This window comes from Stegastes partitus, unplaced genomic scaffold (assembly GCF_000690725.1).
Source record: "Stegastes partitus isolate 25-593 unplaced genomic scaffold, Stegastes_partitus-1.0.2 Scaffold2032, whole genome shotgun sequence".
NCBI lineage: Eukaryota > Metazoa > Chordata > Actinopteri > Pomacentridae > Stegastes > Stegastes partitus.
In genome coordinates, this window is record NW_007579763.1 from 38,073 (window position 1) to 60,387 (window position 22,315).

The 22,315-nt window shown below is 40.3% G+C and overlaps 1 protein-coding gene across 1 annotated transcript in view; it reads left to right on the forward strand.

The window, feature by feature from the left end:
- Nucleotides 1–22,315, forward strand: part of LOC103373625 (voltage-dependent N-type calcium channel subunit alpha-1B-like) — a gene marked incomplete at its 3' end in the record, with an annotated part of 96,041 nt that overhangs the window by 27,748 nt on the left and 45,978 nt on the right. The window contains exon 4 of the mRNA XM_008303548.1: nt 2,880–3,067. Coding sequence (XP_008301770.1) covers nt 2,880–3,067 — 188 coding nt within the window. The remainder of the gene's footprint in view (nt 1–2,879; nt 3,068–22,315) is intronic.

Here is a 22,315-nt window from a genome sequence, read left to right on the forward strand (position 1 = left end):
TAATACCAAACGTGTACTGTGGCTACTTTACCATCAGAATACCAAAACTTTGTCAGACTGATGATGCAGCAGCGTTACATATTCAGTGTCTGAACAAGACTTAAGTTTTACATTCAGCTGGTGTCTCTGCATTTGAACACAACCTTGACTTGTTCATGTTTTGCATGATGGTAAATCTTTTCCTCTCCTCTTTAATTCTCAGATAGACAATAAATATATTATTGTGAGGGATTAATAGACACAGAGATGGATTGCAGTGGATAGTTTCTCCCTGTGACATTAATTAGATTATAAACACTATCCAAAATGATTTAATATCCTCTGTAGGTTCACGTGAACATTAAGAATATTTACATGACAAATGCTTTCAACTTTAAAAACTTTCTAATTTCATCAGATTTCGTGTAAACTTGTCAAGACTTACAAGTAATTTGATGGTATCATATTGACCATCAATAACACGACACTGACAAGCCCACAGTGCTTTGCAAAATCTCTTATTTTATTTTGCCATTTTTGCCATACTTTCATGAAGGAAGTGGACTCAGCTGAAGGAAACAGGGTCCTGCGATGCTCCCGTATCGTCCGTGGACACTGAGTCCAGCTGACACAGCACCTGTCAGTGGGAAGGAAAGGACATATTTTACTGGAGTGACACCAGAGGGATGTTGGCTGTGCAATCTGGCGCTGCATATCATCGTTAAAACTTGGCACGGCTTGTGATCGCGGCACTATCCCTCATGAAACTCCGAGGCGCGCGAGGCATCTGTTATACTCAGCGTTTTTTATTCTTTATTTTGATCCCCATCTGCTGACATGTGTGCTAGCCCATCGTTTAAACAAACTCTCAGCAACCCTCCATCTACTTCTGTCACGTCATGAACCCGAAAAACTCAAGGATCCAAAGACACATCTTGTTTTTTTTCCCATTCGCACTGAGCTGACTTAAGCTGAAACACTTGTTTTATTTAGGATTTCACAGCAGAAATTGATGAAATGTCATCGCTCGTTGTTGTCATTCACTTCATTGGGAAAGACACGGTGTCTGCTCAGGTGGATGCAAAGTGCATAGTGTTTGTGTAACATCAGGACTGCATTTGTCACAGTGAGTTGTTCAGGTAAAGACGAGCGTCGCTGAAATCGTGGTGTGACTCAGACTTTTCAGCCCCGACGGTCCACGGTGTGCTGGCAGCTGTTCATGCAGCTGTATCTCTGGAGTTTGCACCGGCAGGTCCCACAAGTTCGCTCCACTGCCTCCGATGAAAACATAGAAACCTCAGTTTGAGCTCGAGAGATGCAGCTGCATGCTCAGGTGGATTTTTAGGAACTTAACAAACCGTGGAACCCAACGTCTAAATACAAAACCTGAACAGACTGAAGTGCTTTGAATATCTTTGTTCATTTTCAGTTTTTCTTAAGGATACATGATTTTACATTTTTAGTGTCATCTGACATTTTGCCTGAATGCCGATAACAGAATAATTATTGTCTTTTCCCCCCGATTTGCAGAGAACACCCCTCCTGTAGTGAGATTATTATTATGCAGATATGGAATACACTGCTTTTTAAATGGACGCATTCGCTGGTGAAAATAAGACAACTGCTTAAACTTACATCTTAAGTATGCCATATTTATTTTTATTTAACATTTCAAAACCGTTATACTTCATTCTCCACAACATTGAGTGTTAGTCGACATCATCTCATCCGGGTCGTCCATCTGAAACAGTTTCTGCTCGACTATCTCTGATTTGCATGAAACTTTTCTAACATAAATTCTGGATGCCTAAAATACTGTCTGAGAAATTTAAAATTTAATATGTAAAATACTTTGCAGGATAATTTAACAATTTTTGTTGGGACTTTTTGTGGCAGCTTAAATTGTCTTTTCAAATTTTTACTCACCCATAATCAGAGACTATTTGATCTACTTGTTAAATCCTGAATCAATGATGTGATGAGAAACAAAGAAAATCACAGTTTTTTTTTTTTTGTTGTTTTAAATAATTCCTCAGATATTGTAATTCAGACATCCTCAAATGAACCAAAAGGGCTTCTAAAAGTGGGTTTACAGGCAATTTAATAAAAATATCCTTGGAAATGATTTGATATATCGATTAAAAATTTCACAGATACTATTTTAAATATCAAAGTTGCAGGAACTATGCCTCTGATAATCTGAAATCGACTAACCCACCTGCAAATCACTGTTAATTTTGGGCTGATGCCATCTTCTTTATTTAGATTCTGTATCACTAAATGGGCGAGGCAAAAAATTGTGCCTCGAGCTTTACCCGAAGTGCCCAAAAAAAACGATAGAAATAACCTGCAACATGTCCAGATATTTCATAATATTGCTAGAATTTAAAGGAGGATCTGGCAGATATTTAATCTCCAGCTGTAAAGTGGAGCTCAGGTCTTATGTATGTGGATGAGGAGCTGCAGCGTTTGCTGGTTATCGCCTGTCACATCAGCCGCCTTCTGTTGGAGCGCCTTCTGCTGAGCCTACACCCACCAGCCGATGGTCGTACCAACCTTCACCTGTGGTCTCCAGCTTCGTGTAACGACTGACAGAATGAGGCTGCAGCCTGCATCTGCATTATAATGTTAAGAGGTCAATGGTGCTCATTTAGAGGAGCCAGTCAAGGGTGGGATGCCGCTGAGTGTTTCCCTTTAGAAGTGTTGCAGGCAGAGCCGATGAACGACTGGGGACACGTTGAAGCTCCGTAAAACAGCTGCACAAGCTCTGACAAATGTAAACTCCAACAAAATACAGGCATTGATCAAACCTCTAGAGTAGTACAATGCACTGGTGTAATTCTGGTGGCTCAAAAACAAAACAGAATTTAGCATTTCCTCGTCTTTGTATTTGTGACCAGGTGAGCGAGCGGCAGACTGGCCCTGTGGTATGGAGCCTCCGGCCAGGACTTGTCCAAACGGGACCTTGTGCCAAGAATACTGGACCGGACCCAACTTTGGTATCACCAACTTCGACAACATCCTGTTTGCGGTGCTGACAGTGTTCCAGTGCATCACCATGGAGGGCTGGGTGGACATCCTCTACAGCGTGAGTCTATACACACCCACAACTCATTATATGTTGTGGGCCTGAATTCATTCAGTCTGTCTGTTTGTCTTCCTCTAATGTCTTTGCTCAGTTATTATTGGTTGGGGCTTTACGGTGACTATGACCCAGGATTGAGTGCTAACCAAAAGGATGTAGACGAAGCTGGGTTTTTGCATTGACAAAACAAAGCAACACAACAGTGACATTTACAGAAACCCCTCAGTTGTTACTGACAAAGATGGAAAAGACTTCATAGCGACAAATATGCAAAGTAATGATAAAAAACGCGAACAGATCTCTAGGTTGAGGCGACACTTGCTCCATATATACACTTCTTTCTCCACATATTTTGCAAGAGACTATGGAGAACTGTGTGAAATGTGTATTTACTGCCTGAGTATCACTAATCCTTATGGATGTAATTGTAATTTCCACATTATTAGCAACAAGTATGCATCTTTTGATCATTACTACACAGGAAAATAACATGCTCTCCAGATGACACAACGCTTAACAACACAGTCTAATCAAGACTGTCATTATGATTAGTGGCGAAAGTGTCATGAAATTTGGTTCACCCTTATTCATGGTCTCGAGAGGATGACTTCTGATCATAATGGTGAGTTCTTGCGTTTATCCCAGCCCCTCAACCAGCACTTTGGCATATGACAAGCTGTCTTGAAAAATATTGACCAAATAATAATGATATTTACTGGTGATGATAATGATCCTCAGAGGATAAACCCTAATCCCACTGCCATGTCACTGCAGCGTACTTACTCTTACTGTGACAAATCTGTGTTTAGCATCACAACGTGTATGAAGCATTTTGCTTTGAAATTTGCTGTTAAGTCCATTTATTTGCATTGTAACTGTTGATTTTCATGACTCAATGGCGTTTCCTCAAGAGAACCTTTGCAGTGTTCGCCTACTGCTGGAGGTGAAAGTTAGACAAGCAGAATCATGTCACTTCTGCCTTTGATCATTTTCACATGTTAAGTGAATATTTTGGCTCCTGGGAACCATTAGCAGAGCTGTACATTCTTTAAAACATGAATAATTCATTCAGAAGACGATGTATTTTAGCATACGTGCACTTTTTTTCCCCCAACACCAATGTGCTTAACATTCATATGGAGACGCACATCGACACCTGGGAGCTGCCAACCACAGAAGTGTTACTCACTGAGGGGCTTCCCTGGAGCATTTGGAGGAGTTTTTTTTGTTAAAGCTAAAAGGCATGGTAACAGTAGTAGCTGGTAATGGAGTGGAGAGTGATATTTACATTTATTTTACCCTGGTTTTTCATACTGGTTCATAGATTTGAACATCCACCACTCGTAAATCTGTAGAGTATCTCACCTTCGCCTGTCTATGTGTGTCCTGAAAGCCAGAAACAGTGAACAGGTGAACAGGGAACAAGTGTCAGTGTTCAGAGTTCTGCATGGATTGTAGCGTAGCAGCAGTGGCTCAGTGGGAACACTGTACCTGTCCAGTGTTAGCGTCCGTATGCAGGCAAACAATATGAATAAGAGAATATGTTTGTATATCAACCAAAAATGGCAAAAAAAAAATCCATCTCAAGAAGTTAGTGACCATATAAAATATATAACACAAGCGCACAAACAAAAAAAACCCGCAAAATAATACAATATATGTGGTACTTAACCAACGTATTTAACAGTAACACAGGTCATGAAAAACTGCATGAAAAGGTCGGAGATTTTAAATTTGGGTGTCATGCGAGTGTAAAAGCAGTTATTTATCAGTTAAAAAGGGAACTACCAAGTGGGAATTAGTACAGGAATAAAAGTAGAGGCCCTAAGATGAAGCCTTGTGGTACTCCAAAGGTGACGACATGATGATAAGAGATGGAGTTGTTGTAGATAGCAGGTTGTGTTCTGCCAAGCAAGTACACAAATATGAATGATTACCTTCCTCAACATGGAAAGAAACTGGTATTGAAATAGTAACTTCAATATTGTGAATGGATGTGGACGCAAAGACACAAAGGTTTTTGGTGGCTAGGATTGCCTTAAAAACACTTGCGTTCCAGTTAAAAATGTAGTAATTGTAGTGAAAAATGTACCATAATGGAAAAGCTTATGATACCACTACATGAACATACAGAAACAAGACAATTAAACACAATAAAAAGGCAAAACAACAGCAACAAAGAAACTTCTGTTTGTACAGAAGAACTATGAGAGTCTATTTTCATAAAAAGCAGGAGGCACATTATTTTGCATATTTTTATTATGCTGTACCAAAGATGCTCTGGAATTTAACTGGAAATGGAAAGAGCTAGATAGACATGAAATATGGGAGAATGAGCAGAGGAGAGGAACGCAGTAAAGGATCAGCCAGGAATCAAACCGAGGACGCACTGCTGGACGGCTTTTGTGCTCATGCGTAATGTACCCTCACTAGTTGGCTGTCAGGTCGCCCTGGAATCCACTTTGTTCGCCTGTTTCCTGTTCATTCTCCTACATATGTTCCAGTACGGACCAAGTTCTAGTATCACATCATGTAATGGTGGTTGAGCCACAATTTTGCTCTTGCAAAGACCAACAGAAGTCTACATTTGAAGGTGCTGGTGTAAGTCAGGAGACTTTTAGCCAGTAGACTTGAGTCTGGTCCTGTGTTGCACCATAATTCCAAGATTATTGCGTGACTTAAGCCTTGTTTCGACTTTCGTTTTCACTCATTTTTCACTCGCTGTTTTCTTGTGTTTACAGTTGGGCTCATGTTAAATTTAGACACCAAAAGTACTTGGTTAGGTTTTGAAAGGGTTGGTTTGGGTTAACGTACATGTTGTCGCTACATTGGCCATATCATGTGTGATGATAACGGTGAATTAATGGGCTGATGACTTGGATGGTTTGTTTTGGTGCACTCAGGTGGATTTTCTTACACTTTCTCTTATTCTTGTTTATTTACTAAAAAAACAGAAATGCTAACTTTTCTTTGGTGTTTGTTGTAGTTTTCTTTGTTGTGACAAAACAACACATTGGTCAGAATTAACGGCACAAGCAGAACTCCCTTTTATATTTCTATTTTTCAGACCGTCCATAAGAGAATGAGTGGAAACATGTTGAGGGAGGAGAACTGAATGTCCTGTAACTTTCTGTGGTTGGGCTCAAAGCAGAGCTTGTGTCTTTGACAACTAGGTCACTGGGTTAACCCCTCCAGCAGTACACAGCTTTAGTACGTCTTCTCTCCGTTACCAACCCAAACAGTTTTATTATCTAAACATCAGTACCTCTCTGGTTTATTCAGTGAAGTCAAAAGCATGATATCGCCTCTTAAAAACCACTCGATCCCAGAAGTCAAACAGAAAAAGGAGATTCCCTAAAGGATGAGGGCTGTCCAGCCAAGCAGAACTGAAGAATGGAAGAGTGACTGGGCCGATCCCACAATGACTGTCTGACCCAGAACTTCACTCTTTTATTATTTTTTTAAATAAAATTAAAAACATAAGCATCATATATTGGACTGACAAATGAAGAAATACAACACAAAATTTCATATAAAGACCAAAAAATATGAAAGGTTTGGGAGGTTGAGAAGTTTCTTTCGGGTTAGGGACAACTTGTGGACTAGTGATGTACAATCTCTATTCTGGATATTTAATCATTTTCTTTATCCTTCAAAGCAGGTTACAGTGTAATATTCATCACACTCAGCACAAGTTGTAGCTTAAGTGTAAGGAACGATGGTGTGATGATGTTTGTCACAGCATTAAGTATGAAATATGATCAGGTTCGTACTTTATGTGGATTTAAGAAAACATTTTGTGCTCTCAGTTATGTGCTGGTACACTACCACTGGCTTTAGAAACACATAGGAGGTCAATATAATGGTTTAATCTTTATATTTTATGGTGAAATAACCATCACTGTTCAGATGTGTTGGTAGAGCAGACCAACTTGTTTTTGCATGCAGTTAATTAAAGAGCCCTTTCAGTGAAATCAAGTTTTTTTTTTACCTTGTCAACATGTTCGTATCTTTTATATGCTGGGAGACACTTAATAGGCAAACTGAGCTGTCGACACCACGGCCAAGCATTTCCACCTTGTCATCAGGCTCAGAAACACAAATTCAGACGTCACACATAACAAACCTAGAGAACCCGTCTTGCCAGCGAGCAGTGTGCAGCTTTCTGCATCATTAGATCAGAATCAGTTTCTGATTGGACTCTGCATGACTGAATTACTGTAATTAATTATAATAATATTAAAACTAGTAGTTTTACAGTGTGTGAGCAGTGGAGGGACATAGATCTGCACATTATAGAGGAGGCATCTGAGCCCATTTAGGAACAGAAGGGATCTTAGAAAAATACTTTTAAATGTGTAGCTGTAAGACACAGACATGACTGGAGAGGGACTTTAATGCACCAAAAGAATAAAACACGACCGGGCACTTTGATGCTCCGCTGGACACCTTTAACGTTTGACAGCTGAAATCAACTGGTGCTTTTAAAAATACGTTAATATTCTGCCTTCATGCTACACGTGCAGGACAAGTTAAAGCTTCGATGGAGACCTGCTTTACACTCATGGAATTTGCAACTTCAGTGCTCATTATAGAAAAAGTTCTTGGAGTGTTAATGAACCTTTCTCTGAGAACACGAAGGCCTGAAAAGAAGCGATGACTTGATGACTGAATATTTACTTTGAGCAGCTCAATCTGGGAAAAGCTATTAAAGTTTCACTCAGAAATATCCTTAGAATATATCCAGTTCTTAGTGCATTAGGAGGTAATAAAGAAAGAGACGGAGCAGGTGGAGGTCGAGTTAGCGCTGATGTGGATGTTAATGATGAAGAAAATGCAGCCACACGCACATTAAAGGCCTTAATAAAACAGAAAAGTCGCGATCGTCTGTCCGCTATTCATTTGCGTTTTACTAATGAGATGCTGCGTTCATTGACAGCATCCTTATTGCTTAATTTTTATTTCTAATTATCATTTTTTAAAACGCTATACCATCCTGTGTTGGTTGCACGTCTTGTTCCTCTACAGTATTCCTCCCTGTTCCTGTAAATCCCCTCTGTGCTGTTTTTATGTCTTCATTTCTAAAGTAGAGGACGTAAAACTGAGTAAATCAGTGGGAATAAATGATCAACCTCTACTCCTCGTTTTATTATGTGCAAGATCCTCTGGTAAATGCATGCAATGATAATAGAAGTGCACTTTGCAGGTGCATGCCAAACTTTGCCTTCTGAAAAACACACTTAAGTTTTGCCCTCAACATGGAAAAGCATGGATCCATTAAGTTTTACTTATTTGTGATTTCACCTTGAGTGTTTCCCCTTTTCTGCCTCCTTCCGTTCATTTTTTTCCTCTTTACTGTGTTTATATGCTCCTTTAATCCCCCCAACACGTCTCCTTTTCCTTTTCGCTGCCTCATTTCTTCTCCCTCTCCTTCATCTCCTGGTCTCCCAGGAGAGAGCAGCTAACTGGCACAGAATCTGTGAGCCACTTACCGAGTCATGTTTCCTCCTTTTTTCTCCTCGCTCTTCCTCGTTTCGCGCCCAAACATCTCCCGTAGATTTTTCTGGCTCATTATCCTAAAGCGCCGCAGTCCCACACTGCTGCCATCCAAGAATGCATTTTCTCTGTGTGGAAACTTTCACTTTGTGCTTTCGGCTTTTTACTTTCCCCCCCGTTTGCTCAATGTCGGTCCTTTTTGATCCGCAGGTTATTTGTACTTTCAGCCTCTTCGCGTGGCTTTTATTACTGTGTTTGGCGTCCACCTGTCCAACCAGGTATTTCTCTTTCTACTCATTAATTTAATCCTCTTGTTCTCTCTGTTTTTTTAATCTTTGTCCAATATTCTTTCACATGCATGAAGAGCTGTTTGGTTAAACTAGGAGGTTATTACTGCAGACATGTATGATTGAGGAAGACAAGCTCCATGTTGGGAGTGTTTTTCTTGATCTGATTTTTTCAATTTCAGTATCAATTTCATTTATCCAAAGCCGCATACATCTTAGAGTAGACACATTCGTACACTAATGTGTGTTCAGGTTTAGTATCGTGCCCGAGGATGCTTTGACTATAGAGGGGCGGGGGATCGAACCGCCAACCTTCCGCCTGGTTTACCACATGCACAATGTTTAGCTCACTGGAAAGGGTTTTTTCCTAAACTTCACCAAAGTTTAACACCTTTCTGACATCCGTCTGTTTACTTGGCAATGAAAAATAATTGCCTGCGACCGGCTGACCACGGGACCCCTGAAATATATCCACATGATAGTTTAAGTTCTACTTCACTCAGTGGTGAGACACTATGATTATTTCTGTCTGTTTGTTCACACAGCAACAGACTAGTTTACAGTACACTATTTATTTTTTGGTTTATTCAGATGACAGTATTGTGATTTTATTATTTGCCCTCAGAAACAATGAAATGACATGATGATTGAACTATGAGGGCTGTTGTTGTTATGAATAATATTATGAACCTGCTTGGATCCCATTGGCTCCTCAGGGTGTCAGTTTTGGAGGTGAAGCCATCTGATTGGTTGATGAGACGAGACAATTGGTGTTTTAATATTATGGGTTGGTTTTTGTTGAATTGGTAACTGATGGTTGAGACTTTTTGCAGTCAGGGGGAGTATTTTAGACAAACATAGACTCTGCTGTACACATTTTCTATCCAATTTCTTGTTGGGGAGGACGCTGTTTTGTTTTGCTCCCACCATTCAGCGGCAAAACTGTATTTATGTTTTATTGGTTCAGCTTATCAGCTCCAATTCTGTGAGCTGGTTAGACTACTACAACAGTAAAATCCTGCTTTTGCATTCACAGTCACTTTCAGGGAACATTTTCAATGCAAGACATTTACCGTGTGGTACTTTTACATCAGTAAAGGATCTGAGTGCTTCTTCCACCACTGCTCTGTCTGTCAAGGTAAACAAACACTAACTGCCCTTAAAGGAGAGTGTTGATGCAGACTAGTGGGTTTGTCGTGTGAAGTGAAGTAGCAGCATGTTGTTACTGTAAACTTTAATCAGCTGCAATGAGCCTCAGTCAGTGCAACAGTTACCGTGTGTTGTGTTCGCTGTTTGGGAAAAGAAATGCAGCGTTCTCCTGCATTCTTCACCTGTAAACGCAAATGAATGTTATCAGGTGAAACGCAGAGCTGTAACCATAGCGACGACGATGTCTTTTCTGCTTTCAGACATATTTTAGGCTTTACTTAGTTTGCTTTAATGTAACAGTAATGGAGTCCAGTCGGTTCTTGTAAAGTGCTTTGCAGTGTATTTGCTAAATTAAGGTAATTGTTCGTCACATAATTAGTGCTGTTCACCTGCTAATTAAGCAACTCAGCAGTGGCTAAGAAGGGTACCTGAGGATAGTCCTAGAAGTCAAAGTTTATTAAGACCAGTACAGACAGACAGACAGACATTAACCTTATTCAGGACTTTTGGGGTCTTTTGGACCCCAGGCCATTTGGTTTAGGTGACAGGTGTTGTTTTTTTTTAATATTTGAAGATTTTTCTTTAAATATAAAAAGAGCGACATTTGTCATGCATTTGGAACCAAAAATACATCAACTTATCAGAACATGTATTTAACATAGTGTAAAAGTCTACAATGAATACCAACAAATACTTTGCACATATTCTTTCTTGGGGTCCAGTGGACCCCAGAAGACCTTCTACGTATGACAACATGAAAGTCCTGAATAGGGTTAAACTTGTATAAGTAATGTTTGTTATCCAGTTGATAAACAGTACGCTGTTTATGAAACACTAGAACTAAAATGAAACTTTCCCAGTGGTTCCTTGTAATGTGGCTTTTAGAAGTGGTTGCTCATTGCAATGACGGCTGTACCGGTGGATTTATTCGAAAATGAAATACTTTGGCAGCTGAAGAGTTTTTGTAATTCAACAAACAACAATTTGTGCAGCAAGCTCATTGTCATTCTTACTTATTACTATTTTGGTGGCCATTTTTCTGTTGCTATACCTCCTAAACGCATCTCAGCAGCTGTAAACGGAGATGTTTTTGGAACAAACTTTGCCTCCTCCTCTTTATCCTTTTTATATCAGGATACCTCATGAGTATTATTACTTACGTAAGAAGCCCTGTTGAGATACTTAATAAGCTGACCTTTAAAGAACAACTCTTGCTTTTGGTGCTATTTATGTCCAATAGGATGCCCAGTGCAGTGAAACAGCATTTTTGCTCTGCTATTTCATGTTTGCAATGCACATTTTCCATTCACTCAGGCTTTTTCCAGCCCTATTAGGCAACTTATTCATATTTAATATCTTTAATTCATCCAGTAATGTTGCAGAGTGGGTTGTGTATTTGGTTGCTGTTTTCTGTGAAGTGATGCCATGTTTCCTGGACTCATCTTGATTGACAACATCCTCAGTCCTGACTCCCCGTGAGTCGCCATCCAACAGGGCCAAAATGTTCTGCAGCTTCGCAAAGTTTATCCAAAGTTTGTGCTGAACAACAGAAAAATAAACAAACTCTCCCAGTTTGTGTCAGGAGAGCAGAGAGGAGAACCCAAAGGCAGGCTGAACCGGGCAGGTACAAACAGTTTTACAGTAGCTTATTGGAGAAAAAACCTGAAGCTTGCAGGCAGGACGGCAGGTTGGCAGGCAAACAAAACCAGATGGCAAGGCAGAGATTGTGGCCCAAACAGGTAATCTAGGAAAACAGACAGAAAAGCAAGGATGAAGAGTTCAGACAAACAGACAGCAACAATCTGGCGAGGAGTGAAAAAGTGGAGAACAGGGTTGAGTTGCCCTTTTTTTTTTTGTTGCAGAGGAAGGTCCCAACTGTTTCCAATGATTTCAACTGAATGAAATGACCCAGAAGTATGTAAGTAGTGACCGTGATAAGAGCTGACAGAACTGTCTAAATACTAAGGACAGATGCTTCAGTGCTTTGATTTGCTTATTTGATTATTTCAGACATGCCACAGTATCATGAAGGCAAAAAAAGGAGAGAAAATAAAACACACAAAATGAAGAACAAAACAAAAACCAGAACTTCTACCTTTCTAATCACCGTCAGCAGACAATACACTCATCCATAGTTGTCGACAATTCCTTCCAAGATTCAAAGCGATCATCGGCCATGTACAAATAACCCAGTCTCCACAAAACTGCATTCTGATACAACTAAACTGCATTCTCAATTAAACTTTGAGGGCATTTTCTGCCAGATAAAGTCTTGTAACATATCACAAATATCTGTCAAATCATGTATTTTACTCATAGACTGTATAAAAGATGGACTTATTAGTTTTCATAGTCAAATCCAGAGATCAAGTGGCCAATCTGAAAATAAATCAATACTGAATTTTTAAAGAATCGTCAACATTTTGCAGGGCAAGGGGCGTGGCTGGCTTGATTGACAGTCGGCAGCGACAATGCAGACGAAGCGAGCAGAAGGTGGTAAATGTGGGCGGGCAGAGAGGGCCCGCCTCTCAATCCGTCTGACCAATCGCTGCTCCTATGGCTCCGCCTCCCTCCGACGATTTTTGCATCACCGGCTCCAAAAATCCAAGATGTCAACCAGGAAGCAGCAAAGAAACAAAAAACATAGGTGTAGCCTGAAAAGTCAGGCAAAACCAGAAGTTCCTCAAACCGTCATTCTTTTAAAGGCCAGCAGGGGGCGACTCCTCTAGTTTCTGAAATAACTAGGTTGTATATAAGTAAATGAAAAAATAGCCCTTCTTCCTACATGAACTGCTGCCTCTGTAAACATTTTCCTAATGAGTTTTTAATATCAATTGCTAGTTTCAAGTCTCCTTCAACACAGCAGGATGTTAATTTTTTTAAATTGCTGTTTAATGTAGCGTAAAAGCGATGATATAGCGGCGTCTGTTTTAAGGCGGGGCAAGCTTGGGATTGTCAGATTCACCCCTCGCATGTTTCAACATAGCAAGACAGCCACAATTACAAATTACAGTAGCTGTTAAACCAACGGATCACGGTTGCAACATCCATCTTTTATATTCAGTCTTTGAAAGCAACAACAGCAGACCCACATAAAAAAAGCAAATATTCAACATGAACACGAGCTTTGTAAGAAAAGTCAGATCCTCTTAGTGCCGGGGTGGGCAATCCTGGTCCTCGAGGGCCACAGTCCTGCATGTTTTAGATGTTTCCTTCTTCCAACACACCTTATTCAAATGATCAGGATGGTTATCAGGCTTCTGCAGCGCTTGATGATGAGCTGATCATTTGAATCAGGTGTGTTGGAAGAGAGAAACATCTAAAACATGCAGGATTGTGGCCCTCGAGGACCAGGATTGCCCACCCCTGTCTTAGTGGGTTGTCTTTTAATGTGTTCTTTTAAATTCTCCACCACATCCTCCCTCGACATCATGACATTTTCTTTCATGGTCAAAGAAAACTGTCTAATACCTAGAATGTCTTTTTTTTTTTAAATTTACGGTACAACCACAACCTGGGTACACACACAGGGACAGCTGGTTGGGATTTGCCCGGCTTTGACAGACAGGTAACTTGGCAGAGAACAGAAGTCCGATGACATCTGGTGAACTGATGGAGGCCGGAGTGAAATATGGAACATAGAACAGAGTAAAACTACGGCAGAACCCAAGACGACATCATGTAGCAGCAAAGAGCCATAGGAAGGCAGTGGAGCGTGGACGCATGCGATACCATTAATATGCTGAATCTACAAATGTACATGCACTCTTGGTACAGGAGCTTGGGGGGAGGGTGAAGTCTATAACAGCGAGACGGGGGGCTGCATTCTGTAGATTATATACTTTCTCGTAACCCAGCGTTCACCTCGCAGATTGATGACCGTGCTGCTTCTGCCCGCAGGGAGAGCGCTCAGACCTTCTTTTCTAATGGCGCAAAAGAAAATGCAGAGTGCCTCTCCCTCCCCGTCCTCCCCATCCTCCCTATCTCTGCTCCTTCCTTCCTCGCCGCCGTCCATCCCCCCACTTCGCTCGTAACTTCACCTCCCCCGGCGAGGCCATGTTGCAGGATCCCGTTGAGTCGCGGCAGCTGATGCGGTGGAACGAAGCGCCGCTGTCTGCCATGTTATTCTTCAGCTGGAGGGAGCGGCAGACAGTGAGGCTGCATTCAGACTGACAATAGCACCGGCTGGGAGGGTGTTAGCATGTTATTACTGGTGCCAGTGAGCAGATCAGATGAATGTCCTCTCTGGTGGTTGATTAAACCCCTAAAAACTCATCTTTGTATATTAAGGTTCCTTATTTACCATTTTTGTCAACAAAAATCATCCTTTTTTTGCCTTAAAATGCCTCAGATGTGACTTTACACTGTTGCTTCTCCAAGTCTACATATCATTTTTCATCCACTCACTGCAGCTTATGCACACCTGCTCACCTCTGCTCAAACACTGTAAAACCTCTCTATGCAATGGCAAGCTGTGATTTTGGAGTCATTTGCTCCAAACCTGAAACTGATTTTGAGGAAGAATAGTAATACAGAAAGCACCACTATGTAATTTAACAAGCTTGGTTCCCTCGGCTTGTTAGAGGGAAGTTCTGATGAAGTTGTTCTGCCCTGGTCCAATCCAAGTCTTTCAATATTCAGTGTCTGCCAACACCAAGTCTCAATCTGCTTTCATGCTTTGTTAACATGTCATATGATGTTTTTTATATGCTAGAAGATCCATTTTTCTTCCTCTGAATCAGTTTTTGGTTTAAACACTGAATCACTCCAGTGTTACAACTTGCTATTAGGTAGCGTAGAACAGTTCGTAAGTGAGCTGGTGTGCTCGAGTGTAGATCACATTCTATAGGAAGCAGTGGCGTAGAGTTACATTTAAACCATTTGAAGGTAGGAAATGATAGTTTTCTTTAAAAAAAATCCTCTAAATATGTAACTTGACATATCGATAGATAGATAGATAGATACATAGATACATAGATAGATAGATGTATCCAGTAGCTCAGTACTAGTGAACAATGTACAGTGCTTAACAGATTTATTAGACCTCCACCCAATGTCAGGTTTATGCCACAGCTGCCCTAAATTAGCAGAATTGGTAATTACGACAATCATTTTTTTTATGTTTCTGTAATGATTAATTAACCATTATGTAGAAGCTTTTTTATTTTTTTTTAGCCAAAATGATATTTTTATGCCAAAATATAATAATTGTTATTATTATTATCATCCATAATTTTCAAATTTACTGTTTTAAAAAAAAACTAACTGAAAAAATAGCAAATCACATTATTATTTTCTGATTAAGATGTAAAATTCTAGTTATTAGCATTCCTGAACAGACGCATTAGTTTTAGTGGTTGAATGTTGTGCTTGATTGATTTCTGACTCCTCAGAGAAGCCAAGTGACTCAAATTTTGGGTATAAAAAGGTGAATTCAGTTTGAAATTCCTCCTTCCTGTTCAAAATGGTAAAATCTCGAGAGCTGAGTGTGAATTAAAGCCCTTCATGATGCTGGATGGTCTATATATATATATATATATATATATAGAGAGAGAGAGAGAGAGAGATGCAGGGCTCAACAAGTTAGACAGGTGTTCTAATAAATTTGTTAAGACTGTACATTTGTAGAAACCATCAGCTTCGTCCAGTTTGGTAGGATATTAGAGTTGTTATATATGGTCATCTAATAATCAGCATCCTTTAGTCATGATGTTTCTGTAAATGCGCTTTTTGCCGATTATCAGCAAAATGATCATTGTCATTTCAAGCTGCCCAGTGGCACCGACATGTCATCCAAAACAACGAGTCCTCTTGTTGGACTGAAGGACCGAACCCAAGTCGTGATATATGGTGAAATCCATCTTCACTGCAGTCATTACACCCACCGAGCGAGCCTGGGAGGGAGAGAGTGTCACCAAACAGAGTCGACGTTCCTCCGTGATGTTATAATCATGAACTGAGCGGAGGAGAGGGGAAGGCAGTGAGACGGAGAGAGATCTCAGCTTATGCTAATGATCGTAATGTTGCCAGCTGCTGCAGAGCTTTTGACTTGAGAGAAACATCCTCCTCCTATCAGTGTCGTCTTTAGCGGCTAAACCTCGCGGCGGATGCTACCGATACGTAGCTCCAGAACGCCGGAGGCCAGATTATGGTGGAGAACGGAGTAGTGGGAAAAAGCAAGTCGAAACCCCTGCAAAGAAAAAGAAAAATAATAAGCATCATCCCTGCAAATTATTCTGTCATTTGCTGGATTTTCCTTCGAGTTTCCTCCCTCACCTACATCTGAAGTCCCCCTGCTGTGATAATAACAGTCAGTGTGAAGGCTGGATGTTAGTGAGAGGACACATTACTGAAGGAAGAGCACTCTGTCTGTATGTAGCATGTCTTTATTAATGCGTGATTGTTCTTCATGTGTGCAAAATAAATGGTTCGAGTGGCTTCCAGGCCCAAACAGGGAACGTGAGAAACCGTACTAACCTTCAGACCTCATTTTCGATATCAGCTGTCAGATCTGCCTGGTTGATTCTGACACAGTTCTCTCATTGCGATCCCTCTGCACCCTGCTGTGGTTAAGGTTGGAGTGTTTGTAGTTTGAAGTTAAGCTTAGGAAACGATTGTGGTCATAAATAAAGAATAACTGCCCAGTTAGGACGGAACAGCAACAAAAGACAACACTCTCTATCGATAGGTCTCCACTGTAAGAGTTGTGCGTTAAAAGTTCTTATCAGTTTAAGCTGCTTTGTCATTAATGTAGTTTGGCGTCATTGTTTTGAGATTCAGGCGCGTTATAACCTTGTTGTCTATTCTCGAGCAGAGCTGTGAAGCTGTAGAGCTCTGTAACCTCACTTCTGTCTCCACACCGACAGTTTTTCTTTTATTTTCCTTCTTCTAGCCCTCATTGCCAGATATTGTTGACAAGAGATGTCAATTTAGACAATTTAAGAGATTCTGCGCAGCTCCCGGTGGAGACACAAAAGACTTTATACAACTTGCTTTGCATTTTCAGGAGCATTTCACTTGTAAACACACTGTGATGTCTTCTTTTGATGGAGTTGCCCTTTAAATATAGTCTATATGTGACCGGTCTGCATGAAATCAGTGGCATTGCGCCTCGGGCTTTATTCAAGATACAGCCCGAATTACATTAACACATGATAAGATATTGATTTTGGGTTTATTGAATTTCCCTTCTGGAATAAATAAAGTATTTTTCATTTCATTTATTACTTGGATTGGTCCATTTAGTTATTTTCTACATGTAGGTAACATATAATATTACAGCTGTATTAATTACATATTATCTAATAATATTACGTCTGTCAAATACCATCAGGCGCTATGCGACTGATTTTGTGCAGATGGGTCACATATAGATGTACATTAGGGTTGGGACTTTAATGTGTTAATTTCGATTAATTGTTTACCTGAAAAACTAATATGTATGAATCCCGCCTTTAATCGTACCTTTCTCTGGTCCCTAATTTCTGGCAGAGTGGTGACACTGATGCACACACTCCAGCCCAGTAGGTGGCGCTAATGCACCAAAAAGTTGGTTTAACAGCCGTGAAGAAGATGCAGAGGATGCATTAAATGACATCAGCACACAAGAAAGTTTGTGATAGAAGACGAGACCGCATTGCTCGGCTTGTTGGGCGGCTTGGATAGAACGACTTTTAGGATGAAAAGTACGAAAATGTTGACTATAATCGCTATAATTGCACCTTGTGTTTGCATTAATCTGTGATTACAGTGAACAGATAAAAAATGCATGGATAAAAATCTATAAAACATAAACATTTATGTTGTTTAAGTTCATTATATGTCTATTTATTGATGCAGTCGTCAACCAAAATGTATTTTAATTGAAAAACTTTCCTTATTGTGTCAAATATTGTTATTTGACATAATTACAAAGCCCCTAATTAGATTTTTTTTTTTCAATCGCATCCCACCACAAATATATATATACAATGATAAAGGCTTCTTCACTTTTGGGCTTATGAAGTCAAGCTCAACCCGTTTATCAGTCAGCTGATAATATAGAACGATATCGGCCAATTACGTGTACATTTTTTTGACATGTATTGTCTGAAATGAAAAACGTGCAAAACCTAATGTAGAAAAACATGCTTGGTTTGTTCACTGTCTGCAGCACATGTAGCAGAGATCCACATTTCTGTACCCTATCTGAATGTATATTTCTATTACTAGTCTTTAAAATGAAAAAGTCTAATTGAATAAATACAAAAGCAAATGATAAAAACACTAGAAACAATGAGTCACATCAACGTAGAATTTCTCCTAATGCAAGGCGCAGGTATTGTCTCAGCAGTCCGTCTCCCTTTCAGCCGTAATGCCACGACAGTGATGTACAAAAGACAGCAGAGCGGCGCCTCTCTTCACACTGTGAATGCTGCTGCAGCTCCGAGCCAGTCAGCGGGGAAGCGACACTGTTGTAGCAGCAGCGCGATGTGTGGGTGGTTTCTCAGCGTTGATAATGTGGCAATCTTCATTTCATGGGTCCTGATTTTATTACATTTCCTCTGTCTCTCCTGGCGACCCGGCGGCTGCCATCAAATTAGAAGCGACCCTAATTACTTCTGCTGTGTCATGTTCAGACTTCACACTGAAAAAAATTGTACATAATTACATTATATCACGTGACTTCTTGTTTTTTTCTCTCTCTGCTCTGCTTTTGCGGCTCTGTCGGAGAAAGGTGACGTCATGTATTACTAGGCATCATTACAATTTACCAATCCTGCTGTAGTAGTAGTAGATCTTAGTTTTAGACTTCCAGACAATAACAACTGGTGCATTTATTTATTTATTGCACCGAACAACTTTCCTGTTATTGAGACCTGAGTTTGAGTGGTTTAATGGGGTCGAAGGCACCTTTTCCTCTCGCTTCATTAGAGCCGTGTGAATCGGACAGACAGCTGCACCTTGACCCTGTCACAGCGGCGTCATGCGCTGACAGCAATCTGTTGTCAGATTCTTATAAAAATAGAGCAGCGCAGAGGGACGGACCTGGTGTGATTCAGTCCTCGGACTTCAGTGGACAACCGGAGAGTCGATATCAAAGAAGAGGAACCAAAGTTAGACGGTTCTGTTGAGTGTGTACATGTGTTTGGACGTCTAATTCTGAAGGTTTTTTCATACAAAGACATGATGCAAGAATGTCATTTAGCTGGGCAATGTGCACAACTGTGACAAAACGAGGATTTTAATTACTGTTCCACCTCTACTCCACCCAAAAAAACAAGTGACTAAGTAAGTAAGTAAAATGTATTTATATAGCACCTTTCACAGATACAAAATCACAAAGTGTTTTACAACAATAATATAACAAGGATAAAAACAATAATGATAAAGGTAATAAACTGTTAAAACAGCTGAAATACAGTGCGTCAAAAACAATAAATAAAATACAATAAAGCAGCTAGAAGTCAACCAAAAGCCTGTCTGAATAAAACCGTTTTGCCCCATAAAAGTTTTACAGGAGTCGACCGATCTCAGCTGGAGAGGAAGAGCATTCCACAGTTTTGGTGTGAGAGCTTGAAAAGCAAAGTCACCAAGGGTTTGTACTTGGATCGAGGGACAACAAGTCATTTTTGTTGGGCTGACCTCCACAGTATTTTTCCGACCTCTTTCACTAAAGTGTGTAAGTAGAAGCTGTAGTTGATTAAAATGCTGCTTTTGTTGCGGGGAAAAAAGTAAAAAGTTATAATAATAAAAAAAAGACTCCGGCTAGCGGACGCTAACAACAACAACATGGCGGGAGGACGAGCTCACGGCTAAAGCAATGCTGAGCAGCTGACGGTCAGGGCGCGGCTGGAAGACATTGTCCAGGACGGAGCACACTGCTTGATGAAATGGCTAAAAAAAAGAAGCTGCACCGTAAAGCCTTAAAAATTAGCACCAGAATTTTTAAATGTTTAAAAGTTCAAAATTAATCAGGAGCCAGTGAAGAGAGGACAGGACTGGGGTGATGTGGGATATGCAGTTAGTTCCTGTTAAAGACGAGCAGCTGCACTTTGGATTGTCTGAAGGCGGTTAAGAGTGAGTACTTTGAAATAAAATGCAAAAGAAAGAGAGGAGGAAAAAGTAGAACATTCATGTTTGGTTTCATTTCAGACAGAAAAACTACAGCACAGTTTGCGGCATTTAAACCAGCTGTATCATTATTACGTCTTTTTGTTTTGGTTACAAAGGAGAAGAAGAACTCTCAAACAAGCTGTCATGTTATAAAATGTGCTACGTCTAATGTGACATTAAACATGTACAGAGAAACCAAGCAGCAACGTCCACCGCTGAAAATAAAACCAACATAGAAGTATCAACTGTAGTTCCTGAAACAACCACTTGAGGCTGACTCTAGAAGTGAGTCACCCCCCATAGACCCCCACGTTGAGATGCTCAACTTTACAGAAGAAATAAACAAGTTTACTGCCTGATACAAAACACAGTTTTGGTCTCTGTTGCGAATTTGCCATTTTATGGCAACTGTACCAGGGATGAGTTTGAATATAACTCACCTGTTTGAATCGTATTCGGACTTAATTTATGCATAATTCAGAGCGTGGCTGCTTCAAGTGACATGTGGTTTCCATAATAGGACGGTTCATGGCCTTCCTCAGCTTCACCTCTTTGTTCAGTTTTGATTAGCCAGGAGTAAGAAGGCTCTGTCACCTACAAATCACATTCCAATACGACTAGACGGCCGTCTCAGTTACATTTTGAAGGAAACATGTTTTCCAGCAGATTGTTTGTTACATGTCACCCATGCATTTCAAATCAACATGTCTTTGCCATTTTTCGCTCTCTTTCATTTCACCTTTCATTTTTCTGTACACAAAGATCTACCTGATGTCTGTTTTCATGTGGACCTCACCACATGCTGCTGTTCTGGTTCATGTGTACTAGGTCGTATTTATGTACTCTGTGAATGCACACTACCCTCAAGCGCGCATAAAGACTCTCATGGGTTTGTTGAAGTAACACAATGTACGTCACACGGACCTGAGTGAAAGCCTCGTATACTAACAGATGCATAAGACCGTCCTTATGCCTCCATCCTCCTCCTTTTATGTCTGGACTTTAGTGCTCCTTCAGGACTCGTGGGATCCTTTCCTGTTAGAGCCTCATATTTCTGTGACAAATCTGTTTCTGTTAAAACGTAAATGAGAGAGTAGTTTAGCTGTATAGGTCTGTGATTTTTGTAGATAGGGATGGTAAAGCCAGGACGAAAGCAAAACCATTCTGATGGAAAATACTGGTGACTTTGCATTCCTTGAAATAAACAGTAGATTAGTGTCATGCTTGTGGCAACCTGTTGAATTTTAGTTCTCTGTTGGTCTCCTTAGAAAAGTAAATGTTTCTTTACAGGCCAGTCGTCTGTGTGCTCTGTGTTGCCGGACAGGTCATGTACAGCTGCTTTATTAGAGCTTGTATGTGCTGGAAATAAAGTTTACAGGAGAGTGTAAATGTGCCATAAAAACAAAACTTTCAGTTAAGAGAGGAAACGAATGCTCCCAATCACTCACCACTTGACTCAATGTCATTAGATGAACTATATGAATTACATCATTTTCGGACTCTAGGCCGCACTTGTCTATAAGCTGCAGGTGTCCACGTTGTAACATGAGATGTTTACACAGAGAGATCTTTTTAACTTTTAATCAAATACGTACCGGTATCATACACAAATATGTACCGTAAATGCTTTTTTCCCAACAGTGCCTGTAACACGGCTTGTTAAAATAAATAAAAAATACCGTAGCCTACCAGGAAAAGTCACTGATCGCTACCTTCATCTTCCTCCTGCACTAAAACCACTAAAGTCGTCTTCTTCAGTGTTGGAATCGAACAGCCACAGAATCACTTTTTTCACTTCCTCAGTCTCTCTTTCGTTGTCGCTCTCAATGTCACTTTGGTCTCGAGGCAAATTCGTCAAAATCCATAAATTAGCCGCGTCATTGTTTAAGCTGCAGTGTTCAAAGTGTGTGAAAAAAGTAGCGGCTTATAGTACGGAGTTTACGGTAGTGGAGCTTGAAGTTCTACTGTGTGCTAGATAAGGAAGTGTTAAATAAGATGACTAAGATCAGAGAAATGTAGGTTTCCTTGGATTACATTATCATGCAACAAGTGATTAGAATTTTATGGGAATTAATGGAGTTTTTGCTACTTAGGATATAGAACTATTAGCATTAAGATGAACAATCTCAGAATGTGTTGGTCTGGATCCCAAAAGACAAGCAGCTTTGTGCCAACATTTAAATGTTCTGCCTTTAACTGCCTGATTAAAAATCGCCAACATTTC